This window comes from Heterocephalus glaber, unplaced genomic scaffold (assembly GCF_053883595.1).
Source record: "Heterocephalus glaber isolate CG9 unplaced genomic scaffold, H.glaber_assembly_v1.0 deba00001481, whole genome shotgun sequence".
Taxonomy (NCBI): domain Eukaryota; kingdom Metazoa; phylum Chordata; class Mammalia; order Rodentia; family Bathyergidae; genus Heterocephalus; species Heterocephalus glaber.
In genome coordinates, this window is record NW_028258317.1 from 66721295 (window position 1) to 66745333 (window position 24039).

A 24039-nucleotide genomic window follows, 5' to 3' on the forward strand; every position below is an offset into this window, starting at 1 on the left:
ACATACTCTCTTGGTTCTTATTTTTCCCCCTTCCCCTGCCCTCCCCTCAACCCCTCCATCCCTCCCTATTTACAAAGACTTTGTTTCCATTTTTTCAGTTTCTCATATTAATTCCATTCCCTTCTTTCCTTTCCCCTACCCCTCCCACTTCCCCTTCCCCTTTGCCCCATTTCTTCCTATTTCACATTATACTGAAAGAATTTTTTAAAAAGCAGTTTTGGAAAAATGTTAACACTTCCCAATGCTCATTCACTTATGAATTACAAATTAGTTATGAAGTACTAGCTAAAAACAAGGAGACATTTATTCCTTCAAAAAACAAGTGAATATACAAACAGTACAATGTGATATGAGTTGATAAATGAAAAGTTGTATCTGAACACAGGAAGACTTTACAGAAGAGGTAAAATATGAGAGGAGATCACTAGGCAAAAAAGTAGTGGAAAAACATTCCACTTAGAGAACAGAATGTAAGACAAAGGTTAGATACATGGCATCGAAGTGTTTCCCAGGAGCTTGAAAGGAGGCAAGAGGTAAGGGACGCACACTACAGCTCACTGAACCGGAACACTGCACCAAAGGCCTCTTAGGCATGGAAGTGACTAGATTTGTGCCATATTTTGTTTTTGTTTTTAAATATAACAATACTGAATTTAAATAAAGTTTAAAAAATCTCATGAGGGTATTGGAGAAGAAATTGGGGAAATATCTTGAGGACAAAACCTTACTTTAAAATAACCACATCATTATACATAGTTTACAAATGGAACATTTTGAATAGCTATGATTTTGTTTGAAAATAAGACTTTGTAACTTCTGTATACTAGTCTAGTACCTAAGCCTAATATGAAAGGCTGGATTTAAACAGATCACTGTAATTTCTTTTTTATGGAATAAACCCACATGGAACAGTTATGCAATAAACACTATCACACATCTGCACAAATTTACAAAGAGAGTAAAATTTTCCATGGGAGAGTATGTTGAGAGCATGAGCCTCTAAAAGTACCATAGTAAAAAACACAACTATTGGGCTGGGGATTTAGCTCAGTGGTGTTGCCAACTGCGTCACAAGCGCAAAGTCCTGAGTTCAATCCCCGGTACCAAAAACCCCCAACAAAACACAACTATTTATAAAAAAAGTTATAGAAATAACTCTTGTTAAGATGAAAAAGCTAAATAAACTTCTTTTCTAGCTTTTTGGGGGACATTTTGATACAACTGCCTCACAAGCGCAAGGTCCTGAGTTCAATCCCCGGTACCAAAAACCCCCAACAAAACACAACTATTTATAAAAAAAGTTATAGAAATAACTCTTGTTAAGATGAAAAAGCTAAATAAACTTCTTTTCTAGCTTTTTGGGGGACATTTTGATACCAGTAATCATAGCAATTATATAAAGCATGGACCAAAATCACATCCACATACATGCACATCTGGGTTCAGACTGACATTTACGTATGCTTACATATGCTTTTCTGGTATCACAAGTCTTTGTTATCAACTGCACAAGCAGCCCACATTCAGGCTGTAACTCAGACTTTGGTTGTAAGTCAAAACTAAAATTCCAGTTGTAACCCAAGTTGCTCATATGGGAGGCTGGTCATAACTCAAGGGTCCACTATATTTGCCAAGTAAACTGTCAGAATGAACTTACATGAAACTTTTTTTCTAGTACTGGGGATTGAACCCAAGGCGTGTTCTACCACTGAGCTATGCCTCTAGTCTTTTTTAATTTTTTATTTTGAGACAGGGTCTTGCTCAGCTTCCCAAGTAGGATTCAAATTTGCAATCCTCCTGCCTCAGTTTCCCAAGTCAAACTTTCTAATTGAGAAATTAGTCTACTGTTTAAAAGATAGAGTAAACTCCATTCACTCACTAGTAGGTATTGAGTAGCTACTTACTGTATGCTAGGGCCTTTTATAGGCACTGAGGACACGGTAGTAAGCAAACACAAATTCCACCTGAGAGTGAAGTATATACTCAATATCAATAAATAAGACAGGCAAGATATATAGTATGTTAGAGGAGGGAAACTATTTTATAAACTGAATTTTTGTATGTTATATATGGAGTCACTGCTGAAAAATACAATGGAGTGCATTATCTTTAAAAAGGATAATGACATGCACACAGGGAGTCTTTGAAAGGAAGACTTGGTACATTAGCAGCAAACTTGGGTTTAGCATGAGGGTCAGCAAATTAGTGCCTGTGGAGTAAATCTAGCCTATTACCTGTTTTTGTAAATAAATTTTTCTTTTTTTTGTGGTGCTGGGGATGGAACCTATGGCATCTTGCATGCTAGGCCAGTGCTCTACCACTGAACTATCCTCAGCTCTGTAAATAAATTGTATTGATATGGAGTCACACTCATTCATTTATTGCCTACACCAGATTCTGGACTATCACAAGACAGACTTCATGCCACAAAGCCTAAAATATTTCCTATTTGGATTTTTGCAAAAAAACCCAATTCCTGGTTTAGTCTTCCATGACACTTTTAAGAGGTTTTACCCAATATACTGAAAACTAATGTATCATGGATCCTCATACAATCCCTTAGCAATAGTCGGATGAATGTGAAGGTCCAGATTAGAGCAATTATGTCCTGAGAACAAAAAAACATGTGTAGTAGCTACTAATTTTCTTGGTAATAAGGTAAGAGTATCAGTGTAGCACACAACTTCCTTTTGGAATTCAGCACATATTACAAATATTACAACAAAATTTACTAAAGATATCTATATCTATATATCTAGATAGATATATAGATACAGATTTTTTTTTGGTACTGGGGTTCGAACTTAGGACCTTACACTTGCAAGGCAGGCAGTAGCACCACTGAGCTAAATCCCTGGCCCCTAAAGATATATTGTTTCTTTTCTTTTTTTTTTGGTACCAGGGATCAAACTCAGGAGCTTGCACTTAAATCCCCAGCCCTTAAAGATATATTGTTAAACTAGATGCTATAAATATACTTTGTGAAATAATAAGAATGAACAATTATCTAATGGCTGCATGTTACATTATTTTATAGCTATAACAATTCAATTATTTCCTGACTGATAAGTATTTTGACTATCTCCAACTTTATGAGAATGCTAATAAATCCCTTTTAATGTACAAATGTACATATGTAACATATTTATATAAGTATTATCTACATGTTATACAGCCTTAATGTTCATGTTTTATATATATATATATTTTTTTTAAATATATACACTGACCTATTTTAGGTTATAGGTGATTATAGTAAATGTCTTTAATACCTATATGCATGTGTGTGCTTACAGGTCATGTTTTCCTCTCCCAGAAGGATTCAGCCCCAGAAGGGAAGGGGTTAGATTAAGAGAATGATATATTTGAAAAAAAAGTTTTTCTGCGGTACTGGTGATCGAACTCAGGACCCTGTGCTTGTGAGGTAGGCGTGGTGCCACTGAGCTAAATCCCTGGCCCTGAAATTTTATTAATGCTACTAAATTACCCTTCAAAAAGTTCTTGATAGCCGGGGATTTAGCTCAGTGGTTCCACCGCCTGCCTCGCAAAAAAAAAAAGTACTTAATAATTTTATTTACTAACAGTGTGTGACAATGTCTGTTTCCTCACACTGACCAAGTCTTTTTTGTTTTTTTTGGTACCGGGGATCAAACTTGGGACCTTGTGCTTGCGAGGCAGGCAGCGGAACCACTGAGCTAAATCCCCGGCCCAAGTCTTTTTTTTTAAAATCAAATGTTTGTCAATATAATTGGAAAAAATGGTATCTAACACTGTTTATATTTTTCTGACAGGCATACAAAGCTGAGTATCTAGTAAAAGCATGTAACTTCTTAATCACAAATATTGGCTCAAATTAGAATTAGTTTTATAAAACAATAACGACTATCTATAATTAAGTATTTCCATAGTCTTACCTGTCATGTTCTTCATTCTCCTTAATAGGAAATTGCTGGTTATCAGTTTTGCCACTCTTTCTTTGTTGAATTAACCCATCATTGTCACCATCAGCAGCGGTAACAGTGCCACTATATTTGTTTTCTGATACTTCCATGTCATTATGTATTTGCTTCCTTTTTTCTTCAACCTTTAAAGAAAGTTTGATATAAAGGATAACATACTTTTCACTTGGTTTTGATTTTTTTATTTATTGTTTTGTATTCATTGATTTTTATCACTTAACTCAGTTCAATTGTCATTATTTCAGTCCATAGAAATATTTTTTCTTTTTCTGCAGTACTGGTGATTGAACCCAGGCCCTTCACACTGAACTATATCCTCAGCCTTTTAGTTTTTATTTTCAGACTGGATCTCACTGGGCTCAAACTTGTGATCCTCTTGCCTTAGCTTCCCACAGAGATAGGAGTACAGCCATGTGCCACCATGCTTAACTGATAAAAAACGTTTGTGTCTAATTTATCACTACAGGTCATTGAATTTTTTGTAAATTCTGTTCCATTTCTGTTTGAGTGAAAGAAACAAAACTTTCCAAATTTCAAAAAGGATTAATTTTATGCTTTTATTTTCAATCACTTTGCTCTCCAACATTTCCATTTCCTGTAAGATTGGTAGAAGCAAAAGGGAAAAGACAAAGTATGTTTTCTTCTGTCTTAGAGAATGTGCTATTGTGGGGCTTTCAGTAACAAAGAAAGCTTACATTCTCTGCATTTCCATTTGGATACTGAACTGGGATTTCAAGACAGTGAAGGAACTCACTGAAATATATACTTAGTTGGCCACAACACAAGAAGTACAGGAGTGACTCAGCTTAAAGGATTCCTGAAAAGCTCCTCAGTGGCATTGCCCTGCATTTTATGTCACCAAAAGAGATGATAGATTTCCGTAACGGTGGACCAGACAAATTACCAGATGAATTCATCAAATCAATCCAGTAAATTACAAGTGTGATTTTTGACAAAATGATGGAATGGCTGTATGAGAAGCCTCATCTGCTTTTAAAGAATATCTCTAGATTTTTGTTTGCCTTTAAAACTAGTGTACTTCAGAACTTAGTTTGCTATGTAGGAGTCAAATACCAAATTTTTGACTGAACATTTATGCTACTCATGATAAAATCACATATGCCCAAACTTTATAAAACAACTTAATTTAAAGGGCCAATTTAACAGAAACAAAATTTCAGAGCAGTAATAAAAAATATGTGGAGGGATATAGCATGGGTTTGTCAAAATCACCTCAAGTAGTCACCTTGGAATTATACATTCCAAAGATTTGAATACAAAGGGTAAATTTGCATACATGAACACAACAGATGGACTTGTATATCTTAAAGATATATTTTTATATCTCTTCTCACCCATTGTTTCTGTTTCATTTCAGTCCTCTTTTATGGTTTAAACATAATAAATGCAATTTTTCTTGAGGCCAGTAGAAAAATAAAACCCTAGAGCTTATCGTTTTCTTTTTAAAGCAACTTCCTCTATGCTTACCATGATTCAGGTCACCAGGTATGTGGCTAAATTAGTTTCCCAGGTTACATGCCACTTGGGAGACTCACAGAAAGACTGAAGGACTGAACAAGGGTTATGAGAATTTCTGAATTCCTATTATTATTTTTTTTTGGTACCGGGGATCGAACTCGGGTCCTTGCACTTGCGAGGCAGGCGCTGGAACCACTGAGCTAAACTCCCAGCCTGGAATTCCTATTATTGAGATAGCAGAAATTATCTACTTTTAGACACATTTAAAAAAAAATTTTATTTTTTAAATTTTTAAATTTTTTTGGTACCGGGAATCGAACTTGGGACCTTGTGCTTGCAAGGCAGGCAGCGGAACCACTGAGCTAAATTCCTGGCATAGACACATTTTTATATTTAGATAACCCCATTTTATACCTGAGCTTTTCATTAGCTGAAACTTAGAATGTAACTGTAAAGAGAAAAATGGACCAGCAGTATATGAACTACCCTGCACACTCTGCAGATGCTCTGCTACTGAGCTACACCTCAGACCTTTTTATTTCTGAGACAGGATTTCACTAAGGTGCCCAAAAGGGGGTTGCACTTGTAATTCTCTTGCCTCAGCCTCTAAGTACCTGAGATTACAAATGTGGACCAAGACACCTGTTGATTACTGCTTTGTTTGGGGATTGAGCCCAGGATTGTCACAGTGAGCTGAATCCCTATTATAAATTTTTAATATTGAGACAGGGTTTTGCTAAGCTGTTAAGTTGCCCAGGTTGGGTGCAAACTTGCTATCTTCCTGCCTTGGCCTCCGAGAGTGCTGTGATAACAGCTCTGTGCCACTACATTCAGCTCACTTAAATTTTCCTTTCTCCAAAGCCAAGAACTCTACTTGTAACATGCTTATCTCATTCTTAAACCTTTGCTGATTTTGCAAGATCACAATGAATACTGGTACAATCTAGAACACTGAAAGTAGCTACTTTGAAAACCTAAACTTAATAAATTGGCAAACTCTAGGAGAAACAGACAGATGCCTACATACATATGAATTACCAAAACTGAACCAAGAAGGTAGTCCAGTAATAAGCAATGAAACTGAGGCAGAAAAAATAAAAAACAAAACAAAAAACCCCAAAAACTATCAACTAAGAAAAACCCAGGACCTGGTGGATTCACTGCTGAATTCTGCAAGAACTTCAGGGAAGATCCAATGCCAACACTCTTCAAACTTTTCACTGACACTGAAAGGGAAGGAGTACTGTCTAACTCATTCTTTGAAGCTAGTATTAACCTGATACCAAAACCCGACAAGAACCTCACAAAAAAAGAAAATTCACACCAACCTCTTCAATGAAGATAAGATGCAAAAATCCTCAACAAGAAACTGGGAAACAGAATTGCAACAAATCATTAAAAAGATCATACATCATGACCAAATCGGCTTCATCCCCAGGATGCATGAATGGTTCAATATATGTAAGGCACTAAGTTTAATATACAACATAAACACAAGCAAGGACAAAAACCACAAGGTCATCTGAACAGATGCAGAAAAAGTCTCTGACAAAATCCAACATCTATTTACAATAAATATCCTGAGCAAAATAGACATAGAAAGACTGTATAGCAACTTAATAAAAGCCATTTATGACAAATCCACTGCCAACATCAGACTAAATGGAAAAAAATGAAAAGCCTTTCTCCAAAAATCAGGAATAAGACAAAGTTTTCCATTCTTACCATTCCTGTTCAATATAGCACTTGAAACATTAGCCAGAGTGTAAGGCAAGAGAAGAAATTAAAGGGATACATACAGCAAAGGAAGAAGACAAACTATCCTTCTTTGCAGATGACATGATCCTGAACATAGAAGACCCAAAAAATTTCACCAAAAGACTCATGGAATAAACAAATTCCACAAAGTAGAAAGATACAAAAAGAAACATACATAAATCAGTAGCATTACTGTACATCAATAATGAACACACTAAGAAAGTCATTAGTAAGACAATACCATTCACAATAGCTTCAAAAAAAATTAAATAACCAGGTATTAACTGAACCAAGGAAGTAAAAGATCTCTACAACAAAGGCTTTCATACTCTAATAAAGAAGACTACAGACACCATAAAATGGAAACACATCCTCTGTTCCTGGACAGACAGAACTAATATTGTCCAAATGGCCGTATTACCAAAAAGTTAACTTATAGATTTAATGCAATTTAAATGAAAATAGCAACCACATTCTTCACAGAACTAGAAAAAACAATCCTAAAATTTATATGGAACCAGAAGAGAGGCATCCTAATCCCAGAGCTCAAGCTATATTACAAGTCGATAGTGATTAAAAACAGCATGGCACTGGCACAAAAACAGACATGCAGATCAGTGGAACAGAACAGAGGATGCTGAAACAGCCTCAAGTACACGCAGACATCTCATCTTTGACAAGGGGGCCAAAAACATATGCTGGAGGAAAGACTGCCTCGTTAACAAACTGTGTGGGAAACTGGTTCACCATACGCAGAAGATTGAATCCAGATCCATATATCTCCCTATGCAGTAAAATAAAAATGGGTCAAACACATAGATTTTAAAACAAAACAATTTGCTGGAAGATAAAAAAAAGATTAAACTCTTGAAGACATATGCATAGGCAAGGACATTCTGAACAGAACTCTAATTGCATAAGAAAGAACACCAAGAATCAACAAATGTGACCTGGTTATCTTCCTGACTGGTATCTTTCCCAAAGAGCTAAAGACTTCATAGTACAGTGATACATGCATAGCAATGTTTATAGCAGAAAAATTCATTAAGAGCTAAATCCTGGAAGCAGCCAGTATATCCATCAACAGATGACTGGATAAAGAAAATGTGCTATCTATATATAATGAAATATCAATTGGCTGTAAAGAATGACAAATTTGAGACATTTACAGGAAAACGGATGCACATGGAAAACATAATGTTGAGTGAAATAAACCAGACAGACAAACTTAAATACTGTATGGGATCTCTCATTTGAGTGAGGCAAAGTAGAGACAAAGAGAATGATAAAGGATGGACAGAAAGGTACAGGGGATGGATCTCTTAAAATAAGGAAGTGGTAGCAAGGGCAAAGGGTGAGGAGGAGGGGAAGGGGAACTAAGAATAATAAAGATATACCATGTACAGGAACCCAAGAATCTCAATTAATGTAAACATTGTATGCTCTAATATGAGCTAAGGCAAATAATATCAACAGGAATGAAAAATGGGATAGAAAAACTGAAGGAGATGGAAGGGGAGGGGACCTCTGGGAGGGTATTTTAATAAAAAGGAAAGAAATAGGCTGTAATATGTACATGTAACCATTCCCCAAGATGACTGTAAACTACATGAAATGCAAAATGTGCTAATAAAATAAAAAAATTTACAGAAAGAATCAACAAATCGGATTATATCAAATTAAAATGCTTCTTCACAGCAAAGATAGCAAACCACAGAGTGAAGAGACAACCTACTGAATGGGAAAAAGTGTCCTCAAATGATGAGAAATATCTACAATATATAAAAAACTCAAGAAAAATTAGACCTCTCAAAATAAAAGTCCTAATAAAAAATGGGCTACTGAAATGAACAGACACTTCTGAAAAGAAATACAAACAAAAATTGTTCAAAATCACTGGCCATTAGAGAAATCCAAATTATAATAACAATGAGATTCCACCTTACTCCAGAAAGAGTGGCAATCATCAAGAACTCAAAAACAACACATGCTGGAGAGGCTGCGGGGAAGGAGACTGTTCTGCATTGCTGGTGTGAGTGTAAAGAGTAATAACCACTATGTAAATCACCATGGAGATTCCTCCAAAAACCAAAATTAGAAATTCCATCTGATCTAACTATTCTCTGAGTATCTTCCCCGAAGAGTTAAAGACATCACAGAGTAATACACGCATACTCATTATTAATAGTAGGACAACCCATAAAAGCTAAATCTTGGAAGTGGCTTACATGTTCATCAACAGATGAATAAGTAAAGAAAATATTCAATGGAGTACTACTCAGTTATATAGAAGTTATATAGCTATTTGTAGGAAAATGGATGTACTTTGAGACCAAAATGCTAGTGAAATAAATCAGTCACAGAAGCTTAATGGATCGGATGGTTTCACTTACATGGGGAATCCAAAGTATAAATAATTCAAACAGCAAAATAAAAGATTATAGGATACAGGGAGATAGATCTTTTGCAAGTAGAAAGAGACCTACAGATGGATTTAAGGAAGAGGAGGGGAAGGGGAAGCAAAAAGGATTAGGATATGTGCAATATGTATCTGTACCAACTCCCCAAGATGAATGTATTTATTATATATCATAAACATTACTAATAAAAAAAGTTTGTTCCACCTTTAGACTTCTCAAGTGGTGGCTCTTGCTCAGGACAAAGCAATTTTGTATTTTTCACAGATTTCACCAATCCTCTGCTTTAGCTAATTTGGGATAAGCTGAACATTATTTTCTGCTCTAAGTTTTCTTTTAGGATCAGTATTTCCTCAGGCTTTTTCACATAAGGAGGCCCCAAGTGTGGAGATATATCCCCTCTATCACCAGCTATATTCCTTTCTGGTTCTTGAGACACTTTTTGCAGATGTGAAAATGGAACATTAGTTTCCTTGGTTTGATTCTCAGATGTCTTTTCTGTAAGGGTGTGTATTTTTAAAATAATCTTATTCTTTGATTGTTTGTTTGTTTGTTTGTTTTGTTACTGGGGATCAAATTCGGGTCTTGCGCTCGCGAGGCAGGCAGCACAACCACTGAGCTAAATCCCTGGCCCAATAATCTTATTCTTAATCAAAAGGTTTGGAAAAAAGGAAAACTAGAAAATTAAAATTTAGCTGGTTTGATTTCTTCATATATATGAAGAAATGGATTCTAACAAAGAAGTGAAAAATAATACTCCTTACTCTAAAACAAGAGAAAAACATGAACCAGCAAACTTAACTTTGTCCATGTTTGTTTGGACTAAACTTAAGTATGTACTAAATTTACCAAAAATAAATTAGATGATGGTTAATATTATAAATCTTTTTTCATGTATTTTACCTTATCATTCTTTAAACAATGAGGCCTTACAGTGCATTAAAATCTTTTTTCTAAAGAGTAGTAACTGGAGGATAGGCAAACTTTAAATTACTAAGAGACAAAATCGCCATAAGAATGATTTAAATTATAAACCATGACAGTGTTACGCATCTATATGAACTACCTCTATTAAGTCCAGTTCTAACATATTCTGATTTGCACCAAAGAGAGTGGATGAAAATATTTTAGTAATAGTTACCAATTCCTTATATTGAAATGAAATAAGAAAGTTATTATTTGTATCCTAACACCAACTCTCATTTTGGAAGGTATGATTCTCTTAATAGGTAGCTGGGTTGATTTGATGACCCCTTAATGTAGACATTGAATCTGACCAGGAGGCGAACTGAATCTTTAACGTAGCAATTGGTAACATGAAACTCCAATGTTGAGGCTCTGGGGATAATCAACGTTAAACAGGCATCCAACTTGGTTGTCATTGTTACACTGTTTCTAACATTGAAGATTTCACAGACAGAAGCACAGACATTGTTCAGAAAAAAAATTTTGGCTCAATTCTTAAGTTTAGCTATAAGGTACTACAGATTCTAAGAACAGCTTGTCTATAATTAACTAAAATATTAAAAAATTAAATATTAAATTGTGATTTATTGATTCTAAAAGGCTAGTCAGAAAAGCAATTTTATTTGGCCTAAACTACCTTATTAAAGCAAACTAAACAGCTCTCCCTTTGGCAGCACATATACTAAAATTGGAATGATACGGAGATTAGCATGGCCCCTGCACAAGGATGACTCGCAAATTTGTGAAGTGTTTCATATTTTTAAATAAGGATCAAAATGTATAATTGATAATGTGAAATAGGAAGAAAAGGTCTAAAGGAATAAAGAAAATGGGAGGGGCAGGGGAAAGGAAAGAAGGGAAAAGAAAAAATATGAGAAAAGGAAAAAAATGGAAACAAAATCTTTGTAAATAGGGAAGGGTGGAGGGGGTGAAGGGAGGGCCAGGCAATGGGGAAAAAATAAGAACCAAGATACATCATGTACAGGTACACATTCCCAATGAGAAATATAAATGTATTGTATACCTAAAATGTACCAATAAACAATAAAAAAAAGGAAAGAAAACAATATTAAACCAGAAATATAAATTTTAAATTTTTACCTACCTGTTCCTGGCTATTTTCACAGCCATGAAGCCTTTTTTGCTCTTCTTCTGGTTCTTCTGAAATATGTATATATAAAGGTAAAATAAACTACTTAGAACAGTTAGATAAAAAGTGAAGGTCTTTATAAAATACAAAAAAAACTAATTACACATATTTATTTTTATTTTCCCAGTTAAGAATTTGAATTAAGCCTGTTTTAGCTGAAAAACTTACTTAAAAATACTTTTAATTATCCCCAAATTAACAAATCATTTGGAAAGACATTATATGTCACCGCATTGAAGACATATAGATCTCTTAAAAGATTCATCATGAACTCATCAACTCAGCACAGATGAACTCTCTGAAACATTTAAAATACCACAGGAACACAAAAATACATGCTACACATTATTCTCCACCTCATCACAGCTACTTTTAAACAACCCAGTAAGTGTGTTCTCATTAATGGTCTCTAAAATTACTGTTACTTTTTACACCTTTATCAGTGAGATGTCTTCATCCACTCTTTTGGCAACTTAAAAAAAAATCTTTTTCTTAAGACTCAGTCTATTATGTGAAGTTTTCCTTGATATGATTATTTGCCCTAGATACATAGTTGCCTCTTTCTTTGGTACTTTTATCAATGTTTCTACTGGATTTTTACTACCTGAACTACAAACTTATTTCTTTATTAACCATTTTGCTCCTGGACTGGATGGCACAATCTTTGAAATCATCTTTGTATACATAGTCTTCCTTCATTTTAATAAATAATTATTTATTGAATTCTTGCTAAGTGCTAGGCACTGGGGTTTAAAGAGTATAAATAAAAGGTATCATGGATGGCTTTTCTAGAGGTAATGCCTGAGCTCAGAATTAGAGTGAGGTTGCCCAGACAGAGGGCAAGAAAGTGAGAGAGTACAAAAGGCAGTAGCAAAACAGAAAGAAAGTATGAAATGGAAATAGTACTTTGTCTAAAAATGGAGTACAAAGGAAAATATCACTAGCTGTTAGTAAAGCCAGAGATTGATGAGGGCAGACAAAAGGACAGGGCTGAAGATGGAGAATTAGAAGTCAAATCATGAAAGCCTATAGGTAACTTTAAGATGCTTGGTCATTAATGCTTTGAAGAGTGCCTCATGGTTAATTTGTTTTGGAGATCAATCACTCTCAACAGCGACGAGGATGAATGTGAGGGCCGTATGAATAAAGCGAGGCAGATTAATGGAAGGAAACAGGCCAAATCAACCTAGCGTAGGCCTGAATCTCTTAAAGATCCCACAAATTCTGTTCTCAGAAATATTTCAGGTATGAAATTATAAGTGCCCATTGTAGAGTGAATTCTTATTAAATGAATAAATGTATAAGCCCGGGTCCCTGGAGAACTAGACTCTGCTCATTACTTATCAAAAGGTATCAAATGAGATATGAAATCAACTACTTGAATTTGTTTAAGTTGCTTGAGTTTACTTTGTAGTTCTTGTTTCATCTTTTCCTAAGTTGAGGGAGCTCATTTAAGTGTTTTGTTTAAAATGTCCTGCTTCTTGAGTTTACCAAGCTTATTAACACATAAGAGCTGAGGGTGTAGCTCAGTAGTAGAGTGTGTGCTCCATATGTGCAAGGCTCTGAGTTTACTTGAGCTTAATCCTCAGCGGGAAAGAAGAGGAGGAAGGAGAGGAGAGGAGGAGGAGCAAAAATGTCACTTGTATGGGTAACTAACTTTGGATTTACAGCTTGTAGTCACTACTCCAGAAGATGACTCATAATCTATTATGTTGCAAGATTTGTTACTACAGACATGATGGCATGATTAAGGGCATTAAACTGGTACATAAAGTAGAATACATATCAGATGCCATTAATAAATAGACTATGTATCCTAGTAATTGATTTTTTTTTTTTTTTGAAAAGTGGGGTTTTGCTATGCTGCCTACGATGGCCTTAAACTCCTGAGCACAAGTGATCTCTCTGCCTCAGCCTTTCAAACAGCTGGAGCTAAAAGCATATACACTGTGCCTGGCTAGATTTTCATATATCACTTTTAAATGATACTGTACTTCTTACAACAACATTCCTTGTGTACTACTGACTGATGAGGACATGGCTGAAGAGATCCTATATAGGAAATTATTCATGATTTCCATTAATATTGTGAAAATCAATTTATACAAACAAAAATTATAAGAAATAATTTAATACATGGCTTTGGAAAGTTCTTTTTTGAGTTACACTGCACATAGTTATTAATAATACTTGTGAATTCAGAGGTATAAAAATAAAGAAGTGTTGTGTCTGAGTAGCAATCTGTAGATCTCTACCTAGTTTTTCCATCAACTCTTGAAGTTCTAAGCATCTTGGCACCCACTCTCAAGTTTATGCTATATACTTGTCTAAACAAAATTACTCTGCCTCCTAATTTTTTTTTTTATTATTTGTACCTTGCTTTGGTTATAGAAAGAGTACAACTGCTTTGTGAAAAGATACAGTTTGGTTGTTGGTTGCTTAGGAAGAATAAAACACAAAGCCAACTGTACCACCAAACGATTTCTGCAAAGTTAGAACTACAGAATTATAAAATCATACAGAGGTGCTCCAGGTTGAATTCTCTATGCTTTTTATTACTTTCTTTATGGTGTTTTCTGGTTGCTGTGATTCATGCAACATGGTGAGTACAATTCCCTAACAGAAACACAGCTCCAATATTCATCATCTTCTTACTTATTAAGGTTGTCTTAACTAATTCTGTGGATGCTGACAGATTTTTAGTCACTGCTTGTGTTGTAAGTGGATGTTTGTCATCAACTTTCAAATTCCCCAATCTCTGACAAGTCTTTTTATTGAGGGTCAAACTCACAGAACTCCAATCAGAAAAATCTGAAAATAAAGTTTTATTTATTAAGATGTAAATGATAATAAAAATGTAACTAACTTGCATAAATTCTTTCCTCAGATGCACTCCCAGCTTCACAACACACTACTGCCTAGGGCTTATTGTACTTTACAGGTCCTGTGAGTTTGACATCATTGTCACGTCTCATTCTTCTGTTTTCATTTATTAGTATTATTTTGATTTATCCAGCAATCTTTTATATACTTTCCCATATTAAGATTAAGTCTTTAGGGATATGAATTTATTAAAAACTGTCTATTTTAAATATAAATATACACAATATTCTTTGTACATTCTAAAGACATGGACTTTAATGAATATGCTACTTTAAATTAAAAAAACTACAGGGGCTGGGGATTTAGCTCAGTGGTTCCACCCTCGCAAGTGCAAGGTCCAGAGTTTTATACCCAGTACCAAAAAAACCCCAAAAAATGAAAACTCTAAATTTAAAAATCTACAATAAGATATTCTTTCTTCAATATCCTAATATCTTCAGAATTCACTTTTTAAGGCTTGGATAATACCATAATTTATATGAAAACTGGTAGCTTTAAGTGACCCAGTTGTTCCCATGTAAAAACTGGGTTAGTCTAGGTCAGTGGTGGTGAACCCATGGTGTGTGGGCTGTTTGTTATCATTGAAAGCTCTAAAAGGTTCACCATCATTGGTCTAGGTCCATGCTAAATTCAAAGATTACAAAGTGCCAGGAGACAGGAAATCAAACTGTAAGAAAAATGTCCTTTTTTATTTATAGACAAAATTGTCAGATTTACACTTTTTAAGACAAATGAAAGAAAAAGGAAATATAGAGGCTAAGAGTTAGTTCATCATGAAGAACCCCTGTATCATGTGGCTTTCATGAACCTTATATGTTGTTTAAATGGTAGTTTAACAGTGAGTTAGAATCCCTAGAGTTCAAGATCCATTCAAAGGGTCTAAGAGCACAAATAATACCAAATGTTGCTTGGCAGTGGTGTTTTCAGAGATGTAATGTGTCACATGTCACAATTTTAATGATTAGTGAGTCACAGCTCTAATGGGTATTGGATTGTGTGACTGCATGCTTGCATTTTACCTCTTACAGATTTAATTTCTAGTAGAGTAAATGTCAATAGAGTGAATGTATTTAAACAAAAGTTCCATAGAATCTGTACTAATTTTTAATACTATGGCTAAAGAGTTTCAGAATCACTGTCTTGAAGGACTGTGTCTACCAAATAGTCATTAAGGAATGATCGGGGCCAGCGATTTAGCTCAGTGGTTCCACCACCTGCCTTGCAAGTGCAAGGTCCAGAGTTTGATCCCCAGTACCAAAAAAAAACCAAACAGAATGATTATATTTCCCATTTTTAATAATCAAAGATATGAGATACCATACATATATACTCATACAGTCTGTTAATGAGAACATCTATATGCTTACGATCATCATTATATTGACACAGATTAAATGATTAAATTGAAACACAGTTGACATGTTAGCAAGCAGAGCTTTACTCTAGGTAAATATCAGAATTACAGTAAGCAGTTTTTGTTGTTTTAGAAAGGGGATCCTGGGTACCAAGGTACCTCTTACCACAACTTCCTGAGTAACCAGGACTCAGGCCTGCACCACAGGGCCCAGCTCTCCAGTGAGCATCTGCCAACTTTGAAATCATCTTGAAATCTTGTAATAAGCTCTGTGGATCCCTATCAAGTATAAGGATCCAAGCTGGGGACATTAGGGTATTGAAACATAAGTAGAAACAGCTTAACACTTACATTAAAATTTTTTCTATTATGCTTGCAAACACTTTATTTGCAAATATGGACACCAACAATCAAATCTGAATTATCTATGTCAAATCCTTCCAAAAATTTGGGGAAAAAAAAATGAGAAAATTATGGGCATCTCTAACATTTTAATGTACTGTACTTCTTTCCATAGTAATCTGTATTGCAAAATTTACCTGATTTGCATGTCTGTAAATCCTCCACCGCTACTGCTTTATTTGGAACAGAATCTTTCATTTCAATGGCCGGCTGAATGGGGTTTGAAGTGAGATATTTAATAAATACTATGTATTTCATGAAGTATGTAGTTAATTCAAGATGCAAATATAAAGTTATTACCTTCAAGTGAAGACATTTCTCAGGTGATTCTAAAAAGCAAAAGGGAAACATAATCAATTATATGTAAATATAAGAAAGCCAAACACACATTCATGCAGAGTTAGCATGGAGCTGAATCCTCATGCTCTGCTTTGGAAATGATTACTTTAGGTTTTGGGTTTTCTTCCCCATTGGTTAGGACAACATGACAGAAAAATCAGAATACAGGTCTAATAAGACATGCAGGGAAGATTTCCAAAGTGAGATTATGCTTCCAAAGGCCATAACTAAAATAGAAAGGTGAGCATATTCCAATATGCACATACATGCAGAGTGATGGAGAAAGTGATCTCAGCAAGTCATGACCCCGAGAGGATAAATGTCAAAGCTGATGGTATACCATTACCCTACAAGTATTTAACTGTGCTCTTCCATCTGTCCTGAAATTGTCAGAATTTGTCCTGGATTTGTCAGAAAGTACAAACTTGTGGTAACAGTTCACTGGAATATATGATTCATTTCTTATCAAATAAAGGTTTTGAACTGATTGGCTTGGACATATACTTGTAGAATAATAGTTCATAAAAATGTTCATTTTTTCCATACCCTTGTGGGCTACTGGTTTGCCTACATTTCCTGTGTCCTCCAGTTTAGCCATCTTAAAGTTTTTTGATCCACTTATACAAGAAGGTATATAAATCACATCTAAGAAATAATGCACAGTAAGTTTTCAATATTGAAATATGGTCATCAAAAAGGGGAAAATAAGCTGAATTGTCATAGAATTATTAGATAGCAATAACCTTTTATATTTTGAAATCAGTGTAATATTTACCAAAAAGTAACAATTGTGGTATTCAAGGAATGAACTCTATAATGTCTGTTTCCAAAACTGGTTTGGTACATTGTCAGTCTTTAAATGATTTGTGTGAATATCCTTTATTGCAACAAAAAGCTATTGTATCAAAAATTAGTTATCTTAAAAAAAGTCAATGCTTCTGTATGCTAGTTAATCTCAAGTGAATAACCAGTTATAAATTCAACCTAAAGCTCTGATGCCTGACAGTTAGGGATGGAGAGGAGGTGAGGGGCTACAGTTCAACCCCATTCTAGCATTCCTCCCTTCTAATCATCTCTGGAGCAGCAATAATCTACTCTTCCACTTGTGTTCACATACGCTGAGGCCATGGGAAGTGAGTTCTCTCAAGTTTCCTCATTGTTAATTCCAAATTACCTGTCTAGTTTCCTTGTTTCATCTCTTCTTTCCCCTAAAGAATCCCTCTACCTTTCAAAAGTGATCTCTAGATCTATGATCTCAATTCTGACAATTTCTTTCTTTTTATGGATTATTCCTCCTACTTATTTGGCAGTGGTATCATAGGATTATAATTTCTATTTCTTCTCTTCTTTGCTCCTCTCCTGTGGGTAGAAACATTTTCAGAAATAAAAACAAAATTTATGCTTCCCCTTGACCCTGTTTTGTCTTGAACTACTATCCAATGGATCTTTGTCCAGATTTCTCTAAAGGGAAGCTGATACCCAGCCATTCCCAGTGGTCTCAGGACAAGCAGCATCGACATCACCTGAGAACTTACTGGATACACAAGATCCAAGACCTATTGAATCAGAGTTATGATTTAACACAGTCCCCAACATGGGGTTTCATTGCAGTTGAAAAGCTCTAGCCTATACACCAAGTCTCTTCCAAATCCCTTTACCTAAACTTACCTTTCCAGAATCTAGTGTCAAGTTTCTCCTCATCATGTCCCCCAAATTGAAAAAGCATAAGAAGTCATAAGCTTTCTAATGGACTTTTTAAAGATAGTATGACTTTCCTGACCTCTCCATAATGAATCTTATTCATTTCTTTTTTTCAATGCTCTTATTCTGGATATACTACTTGGTGAAACAGCAACTTTTAAAAGTGGCAACATTTTATATGAAATTCTGCAACCAGAATCATATGTTCATGAACCAAGGTACCACTGAAAACACATGTATGGCTGACCATGTATGTTTATATTTATCTGTAATAAATAAAACACAGCTCTGCATAATCCAGTACTTCAATCCTCAATGCCTTCCCAACAATGAGACAATAAATGGAAAAATTCTGCTCTACTTCTCCATCAAGAGTTGGTACTGAAAGCTCATTTTATATTCTTCTTACACTTCTCATACCTTGCTCTTCTGTTTTCTAAAGAATTACTTTATTTTTCCACCCTCCATACTTTCTTCTTTTTCCTTCATTTATTCCTTCCATTCCTTTTTATTCTTCACTCCTTTCCTTTTCTTATTTTCTAATTTCCCTCAGACCTTATAATAGCTTGAAATGAAACTAATAATTCAGCTCCTTTTGTTTCTCTCAAATTCAACCTTTTGCTGAAACTTAATATATGTAACTTACTACTATTTTACTTCTCTTTTTCCTTACTATGCACCTAATAGGTAATTTTCTTTGGCTATTAGAATACAGCAATGCTCTGGTTTTAAATAAAAATGCTGTCAAATGACTTTTCTAAAAAAATCATATATTTATATATATTTCTTACCTTCTACTTGTCTATTTCCTGTATGTTTTCCTTTTTCGTCTGCAGCCCCAGATAAATGATCAACAGACTTCTGTGGAAGATTCTCAGAGACACTCTGTTAAAATTAGTATATCAGGAATGAGTTACAGAAAGATTTCCTTATCATTGTCTACTAAGATACTTGATTTTTCTATCTTAAAAGCAGTAAGAGTTGGGCATGGTGGCGCATGCCTGTAATCACAGTGTTGGGAGGTTGAAACAGGAGGATTGCCATGAGTTTGAGGCCAGCCTGAACTACACAGGGAGACCTTGTCTCAAAAAGACAAAAAGAGCAATTAGATTTAATAATGGGAAGCATGTACTGCAAACCAGAGCATTTCAAAGAAAACCTTATGTCCAGCCCACTTTGTATCTCCTCATGGGTCCTGACTCTGTAAAGCAAGCTTGGAAAGCCACAGGAGAGATTCATAAGAGAAAATATTGTCTGATGTGCATTATTTTAATCTGGCTTCAGAATACCTAACTCTACTTTGCACTCCCCAACAAGGATAACATTTTTTAAAAATACAGATTTAAATAAAATATTTTTAAACTATAAGCTGTTTTTATGAGTGTATGTTTGTGATAGATAATAATTACATTTGTTTTGGGGAACTGGTACACATATTATCATTTCTTGATCACCTTTGTTCCCTTTACCCCCTACTATCCCTTTCCCTTTGCTGATTAAACAGATTCTTGGAAGTACACCTGCTATAATTCAGCATTAAATATTTCAAATTACAGAAGCCATTTTAGTGTTAAAACACTTGGCAAGCTAAGAAACTTCATTTATGTAAACAAGAGCTCAGGGAAAATATATAATGGCTTTGGTAAAAATTTTGTTGATAGGAAAAATAGCTGAAAATAAAAATGTACGCATAATAAGTTTATGTTATATTCAAATAATTGTACACAAATATTAGACACTGTATGCAACTTTTTTCAAATTAAGAACTTCAAAAAAGTATAAAAAGCCTTAATTAAAAAGGGCAGCATAAGAACTTTTATTTATTGTGTCTAAAATGTCCCAAGCACTTATTTATACATTTCCTTTTTTATATGTTATAAAACTATGTGATTATGAGGAAAGTTATTGTACTTCCTGCTTCCAAGGCCATTCTAGTATGTTAAAACGATGGACAGATGTGGCTCACTGCTCTCTCTGTCCAGAATGTCCTCCTAGACTTTGACATGGCTGGCTTCTTCTCATCTTTAATTTGGCAGCAGTTCACTCTCTTTCCCATCGTAACTACAAACCCTCTCAAAATTCTCTAACCTCCCCAGGCGATGCAGCAGCTGCTTATTCCTAAGAGATCAGGCCTTTCCCTCAATGTGCTCTTAAAATAAGTTGTCTTAGGGGCCAGGGATTTAGCTCAGTAGTTCCACTGCCTGCCTCGAAAGTACAAGGACCTGAGTTTGATCTCTGGTACAAAAAAAAAAAGTTGTTCTTATTTACACTTTTGTCACTACAGGCATGGCTGCCATAAAGGGTATACTCAATGCATTCCACATTCAAAATTGGTTTCTGCTTTTTAAAATACAACAAAACCAAACTAAGACTATAATCCCATGTATTTAAAACTCCTCAATCTCTTCCTTCTCCTGAATTGTTTATTGCAGATCTATATTTGTTGTGTTAGTTACTTTTCTCTCCTTGTTGAGACAAAATACCAGACACCCAAAGTTAGAGAGGAAAGGGTTTATTTGGCTCACAGTTGTAGAGGTTCAGTCCATATTTGGATGGCTCCAAAGCAGGGAGAGCAAACAGGCATCGCAAAAGAGAAACAACATGGTGGCCACAAGGTAGCAAAGGCAACAAAGGACCTTCACCGCATCTTTCTGCCTCTTTTATCCCATTCAGACTACCGGGATTAGGGCAGTGCTAAATCACTCATGTGTAGTGCTTAAGTAATCACATGACATTAATACCAACATCACACATTCCACATTCAGCTACCTCTGATCAAATGAGGCTTTGAGGGGACATCCAGACCCAAATCATAATAGTTGGCAATCCAAATATAGTAGCACTTTCAATTCCCACTCATTAACTTTTCAAGTTACAAGCTGTAAAAATTATGATCTAAACATTTTCTCTGAATTTCATTGGCCATAGGCTGACCTGGAATAATCCTTCAGGTTTTAGATTAACTTAATTTCAGAATCCAAGCTGACTGCTTGTGACATCTAAGCCTTAATTTTTAACTGCACTGGTTTCATTAAATGAATCCTACAAATTAGCAGAAATGTACTATGTAGCAGTAAGGTACTGAGATGTCATTCATTCCTTCATCTGCAGTATGGGGGAATTAAACCCAGGGTCTTTAACCATAGTCCTTTTTACTTTTTGAAACAGAGACTCACTAAATTGCTAGATTGTCTAGAGTTGGAGATTATGATCCTTCTGCTTCAGCCTCCCAGAATGCCGGGATTCTAGACATGTGCCATCTTGTCCAGGGGATTACTTTATTAACTACAAGTTAAAAAATGTGAGGAAATAATTTCTTAAAAGCATATGGCAGAGGTGAGAAAGTAAAGTCAAATTATTCTCCTTTATATTCAAATCTCACTTAATGCTTACTTAAAAAATAATTACAAATACCTCAGAATCCCAAGGTGATTCATCATCTTCTCCTAATCCCAGTGCAAACATCATATCTAAAAAATGTAGCCACAGACACATTAATGAGAACATTTATTGCTGTGAATTTTAAATACATGTACAAATCTATCTGCACTCATGAATATTTCAATAAGATAAAAGTAACAGTAAAAAGAATTTCAGATGGTTGAAGCAGTTTCAGGAAGAAGTTGTGGAAGGAAAATAGGAAAAGAAAAAATTTTAAAAGAAATGGGTATCATGTTTTTGGATCTACACACTTTAAAAAATAACAGTATATAAACAAAAAACTTTCACAGATAATCAATAACTTACCACTTTTATAATTTTTGTGCCCTCCATCAACATGAGTTAAGTTGTCATTTGTTTGTTCTTGTGAATCATTTTTAATAACACAAGTACCATTTTCTTCTTTTCTAATTGCTGACCTTGTTGCTTCTTCCTATATATAAAAAAAAGAAAAATCACGGAACATCAAAAAACACACTTAGACACTTCCCCTCCCATCCACTCAGTCAGTCAAATGGAAACAATCATAGACACATCAATCAAATCACAGGGATTGCTCTGGGAGAAGTGAGAACCGAAAACACATTCTGCTCTATGTGCAAGCAGATGCAGAGATATATGAAAACAAGAACAGAAAAGTGTATTTCATTGGTTCTACAACTGGGGTCCAAGGAAAGAAACAGTCAGTTCTACCTGGGAAGCTCAGGAAAAGCCACAAACCTATGGTCCAGTTTGAAAGGGAGAAAAATTGTACAGGAAGGGTGTGAAGAGCATTCCAAACAGGGCAGCATAAACAAAAAGATGAGCCATGAAACAACTCAGCAAATGAGGGATGCCCAAGTAATGTGACAAAACCAGAATACAGTCCCTCAAATGGCATGGAGAGATAAGACAGGAGCATCAGGGGCCAACCACACAAGACTTGCCTCAGGCTAGAATGTGGACCTTGCCCTTTGTGTAATGAGGATCCAATATTCTTTAGAAAAGGATATCCTGGCAGCAGTGTAAAGTAGATGAGCATAATGGGGGAAGGAGGGGCAGAAAAAGAGTATTATTTCAAAATGATGGGAAAGAAAATGAATGCAGATGTGAAAAATCTGTGTGAGCAGGTAGGAAACACAGATTGTGAGAGGCTGGATGCGTGATCAGAAGGATGGCCAGGCTCCAGGATTTTCCTAGCTTCAGAGATTCAGTGCCATTTATTAATATAGTCAGGAAAGGGTCAGTGTCAAGGTCTTCAGGGTGGAACATCAAATTTGAGGAGCTCGCTCAGAGGACTTAGAAGACAGGTCTGAGTAAACACATTAGGAGAAGGAGTAGATGACCTTATTCAGGAAAGCATATGGACTCAAGAAGATAAGTATTTGTAAAATACATTAAACTGATGTAAGACACTAACCTACACAGAACTCTGAAATTTTTGAAATGAAAACAAAAAGGGGGAAAACCCAGGGGATTCAAATTTTCAATTACATACATCAACATTTCATTCAAGGAATAAACATATACTGCCATTAATATATACAAATATTTATTTATGGGATCTTATGCTAATATGAATTTTTAAATTTAATAAAGAGATTTAATTCTAAAATACCATATTTAAAAATTTGCAAAAAGATTCCTGTTTACAAGCAAATCTTGTAAGTTTTTAATGTAAGTCAGGCATGGTGATGTGCACCTGTGTTCGCAGCTCTGTGGGAGGCTCAGGTGGGATGATTACTTCAGCCCAGGAGTGTGAAGCCCACCTGGGAAGCATAACAAGACCCCATCTCAAAAAAGAAAAAAAAGGGGCCAGGGATTTAGCTCAGCGACACTGCCTGCCTTGCAAATGAAAGGTCTTGAGTTTGATCCCCACTACCAAAAAAAGAAAAAAAAAAAAGTTTTAAATTGTAGAAAAGAAATGCTGATGGTTTACAGAATTAGGTATTTTTGGACCAGGGATTTAGCTCAGAGGTTCCGACGCCTGCCTCGCAAGCACAAGGTCCCGAGTTCAATCCCGGGCACCAAAAAAAAAAAAAAGTTCTTTGGGCCAGGAATTTAGCTCAGTGGATTTGCCGCCTGCTGCGCAAGTGCAAGGACCTGAGTTCAATCCCCAGTACCAAAAAAAAAAAAAGAGAGGAGAGAATTAGGCATTTTTAATTACCAGTATGACATAAGAAAAGAAATGTAAAACCCTATTTCAAAATT

At 35.3% G+C, this 24039-nt stretch overlaps 1 protein-coding gene and 1 non-coding gene across 9 annotated transcripts in view; one reads left to right on the forward strand and one right to left on the reverse strand.

Moving 5' to 3' along the window:
• Ankrd26 (ankyrin repeat domain 26) overlaps positions 1–24039 on the reverse strand; it is a 96929-nt gene that overhangs the window by 43940 nt on the left and 28950 nt on the right. For 6 of the 8 annotated variants that reach the window (XR_015439935.1, XM_087183520.1, XM_087183523.1 and 3 more), the window contains 8 exons: positions 22156–22282; positions 21823–21878; positions 19200–19293; positions 17254–17352; positions 16669–16697; positions 16506–16578; positions 11685–11740; positions 3915–4084 (listed from right to left, as the gene is read on the reverse strand). Coding sequence is in view for 7 of the 8 variants with exons in the window: in XM_087183520.1 (XP_087039646.1) it covers positions 3915–4084; positions 11685–11740; positions 16506–16578; positions 16669–16697; positions 17254–17352; positions 19200–19293; positions 21823–21878; positions 22156–22282 (704 nt within the window). In the remaining variant the exon portion in view is untranslated. The remainder of the gene's footprint in view (positions 1–3914; positions 4085–11684; positions 11741–16505; positions 16579–16668; positions 16698–17253; positions 17353–19199; positions 19294–21822; positions 21879–22155; positions 22283–24039) is intronic. The other 2 variants (XM_087183522.1, XM_087183521.1) reach the window with 1 other exon arrangement.
• LOC147826001 (U6 spliceosomal RNA) lies at positions 11238–11341 on the forward strand. The gene has a single exon (XR_015440178.1). It is a non-coding gene; the product is annotated as a U6 spliceosomal RNA (small nuclear RNA).